The sequence below is a fragment of the Penaeus japonicus genome, unplaced genomic scaffold (genome assembly GCF_977035675.1).
Source record: "Penaeus japonicus unplaced genomic scaffold, GWHDUDI00000001_assembly GWHDUDI00000001, whole genome shotgun sequence".
Classification (NCBI taxonomy): Eukaryota; Metazoa; Arthropoda; class Malacostraca; order Decapoda; family Penaeidae; genus Penaeus; species Penaeus japonicus.
The window spans coordinates 1,918,564-1,921,063 of record NW_028234403.1 but is presented as its reverse complement, the minus strand read 5'-3'; the positions used below and the strand labels follow the sequence as shown (position 1 = coordinate 1,921,063).

At 39.2% G+C, this 2,500-nt stretch overlaps 1 protein-coding gene across 6 annotated transcripts in view; it reads right to left on the bottom strand.

The window, feature by feature from the left end:
- The window catches only part of l(1)G0289 (plexin domain containing lethal (1) G0289), a 38,650-nt gene that overhangs the window by 23,891 nt on the left and 12,259 nt on the right, over positions 1-2,500 (bottom strand). For 2 of the 6 annotated variants that reach the window (XM_086551241.1, XM_086551100.1), the window contains exons 3-4: positions 2,359-2,500; positions 501-694 (exon numbers count right to left, since the gene is read on the bottom strand). The exon at positions 2,359-2,500 is cut by the window's right edge and continues 230 nt beyond it. In XM_086551241.1, coding sequence (XP_086407367.1) covers positions 501-694; positions 2,359-2,500 — 336 coding nt within the window. The remainder of the gene's footprint in view (positions 1-500; positions 695-2,358) is intronic. The other 4 variants (XM_086551154.1, XM_086551304.1, XM_086551198.1 and 1 more) reach the window with 3 other exon arrangements.

Sequence of the window (2,500 nt, the reverse complement as noted above, 5' to 3'; positions counted from 1 at the left end):
TACTTCGTTAAACTTTCCTAAATCAATTGAATAGCTGGCACAATACTGTGCCGCCCGGCAACTGGGCTTTTGAATGCGCGGTACACATGCTGTACCACCCGTCCTGTGTGGGTTAAAAGAATGCTTCCACTTTCCCCTGGTATCATCACAGAGAAGTGAAGAATATAGGCGAAGTTCAATAAAATAACACTAGAAAAGCATTGCTGTAACATGCTTTTTGACTAAAATACCTCCTCTGAACATAGCTATATTTTTACATGCCTTTACATTGTAGGTGCAATCATGTAAACCATAAAGATAGGGCAGGTGAAAAACGCTCTGAGAGGTTCAACGTCACACTTGTTATCTTCCCGGCGGAAGCAGGAATAGGCGAAAATATCCCCATCGTGAATGGGTTTAAAGAACCAAAACATAATAATAACAATAACAATAATGATAATAATAATAACAATATCATTGCATTAAGACTGTAAAGAAATAACAACACTTCACCGTCATACCTGTGGTGGTCGACAGTGGTATTCTTGGTGATGAACCCATCCACCGGAGAGACACTGTTGTCCCCACTGTCTGGGTCGTCTTCACTTAATAATTGTTGGTCTGGAGTGTCCGCATCCTGACTAGCTGTGTCCCCTGCCTCTTTAGGGCTATCGGATTTTTCATTTTTTTCTTCTGACGTATTTTTGGATGACTGCTGAGGAATTGATAGTGTTCTTTTAGGGATTAGGTTAGAACTTAAAGAACAAACTAAAGAGTGTGTGTGTGTGTGTGTGTGTGTGTGTGTGTGTGTGTGTGTGTGTGTGTGTGTGTGTGTGTGTGTGTGTGTGTGTGTGTGTGTGTGTGTGTGCGTGCGTGAGTGTAACAGTATGAGTGTATGAGTGTGAGTGTATGAGTGTGAGTGTATGAGTGTGAGTGTATGAGTGTGAGTGAGAGTGTATGAGTGTGAGTGTATGAGTGTGCGTGTGAGTGTGCGTGTGAGTGTGAGTTTGAGTGTGCGTGAGTGTGTGTGTGAGTGTGTGCATGTGAGTGTGTGTATTAAAGACAAGTGATCTTTTGCCTTCTGAGAATGGAAAATGCTTTCAATTAAAATAGAGATGAATATATTGGATGAAATAAGAAAATTGAAGTCATAATACCATTCAAATCAACTACTCATTGATGCCAGGGATATGCAGTCTATTCTGATTTTGCTTTACAATTATCTTTACACTTAGATGGTTCTTCATGCACTTCGTCACCAAGGAGTCTAGAAGGCCCACCTAGCTTCACCGGTTTACCCTATCCATTGAATTTCTGGGAAATATACGCATTTATATTTTTATTCCTATTCTTAACCCTTTCCCGATGGGGCACATGCTACGCGAAAACCCCTACGCCGGGCCATTGCAATATTGCATTGGAAACGTCACATTGGTATGACACCCCGGCATCGGGAATTTAGCTGTGTCACACGAGTGTGACAAACCGTCGTCATAGGGTTAATGTTACTAACATCAAAATTATTCTTAATATCATAAATCAAGTATTTATTACTGTATTGACTTTCAAATTTTGATCTTGATGACAAGTGTCAAGATGAATATAATCATCATGGAGTATTTGACATAGTGGGAGAGTGATGCATTGTATTTCTTTATTACTCCAAGAGTAATATTTCCATTCAGTGACTAATAATGGTAAAGCTTGTCAGATGTCCTATATGACTCACAATATAGTAAAAAAAATATATATATATTTAATTAAAAAAATACATGTTGTTCACTGGTCCTTCCATTTGAAATAAAAACAGTTTGGAGTGTAGCATAACAGGCACTCGTGCCCATTTGGGGCCAAGCTGGCAAATCTATTCCTTTCCCAAAAGGTTAATAACAATCCTAACAGTAATATACATTCAATTTTTTTTTTACACAAAATTCAAGGAATGGGGTCCAGTAGGCCCCCTTACTGACTCCTTCATGAATATGTACTTCTGTGAAAAAATCAATAAAACAAAACCATAGTAGACAGTTCATGTACACATGCACTCCTGGCATCAATGGGTAAATGAAACATATTTAAGCCTATTTAATATTTCTTTTGAAAGTTACTACTATCCCTACTACATACCTTAACAATTATCTTACTATACTAAACACAAGGTTTCAATTTCAATAATTTCTTCCTTTACGAATTCCCAAAATACTAGACTAACTTACCACATTTTCTCTTAAACAAAAAAGAAACAAAAAACAAAAAACTAAGACATTCCTTTCAACATCCAATTCCACCAACAGTACCTTGAGCCCTATTGAAACCCTTCCAAAACTACTAGTCCCTCCTACCGCCCTTCCGAAACAATGCGACGACATCCGCCATTACCTCATTCGTTCTATTCTCATCCTCGTTACCATTGGCCTGTGAACTGGTAGTGGTCGGACCAGTTACAGCTGTTTTAGAGGTTGTACTGGTGGTGGTGGAGGCCACAGTCGAGCCAAGAGGGGCAGCAGTAGTGCCAGAGGAG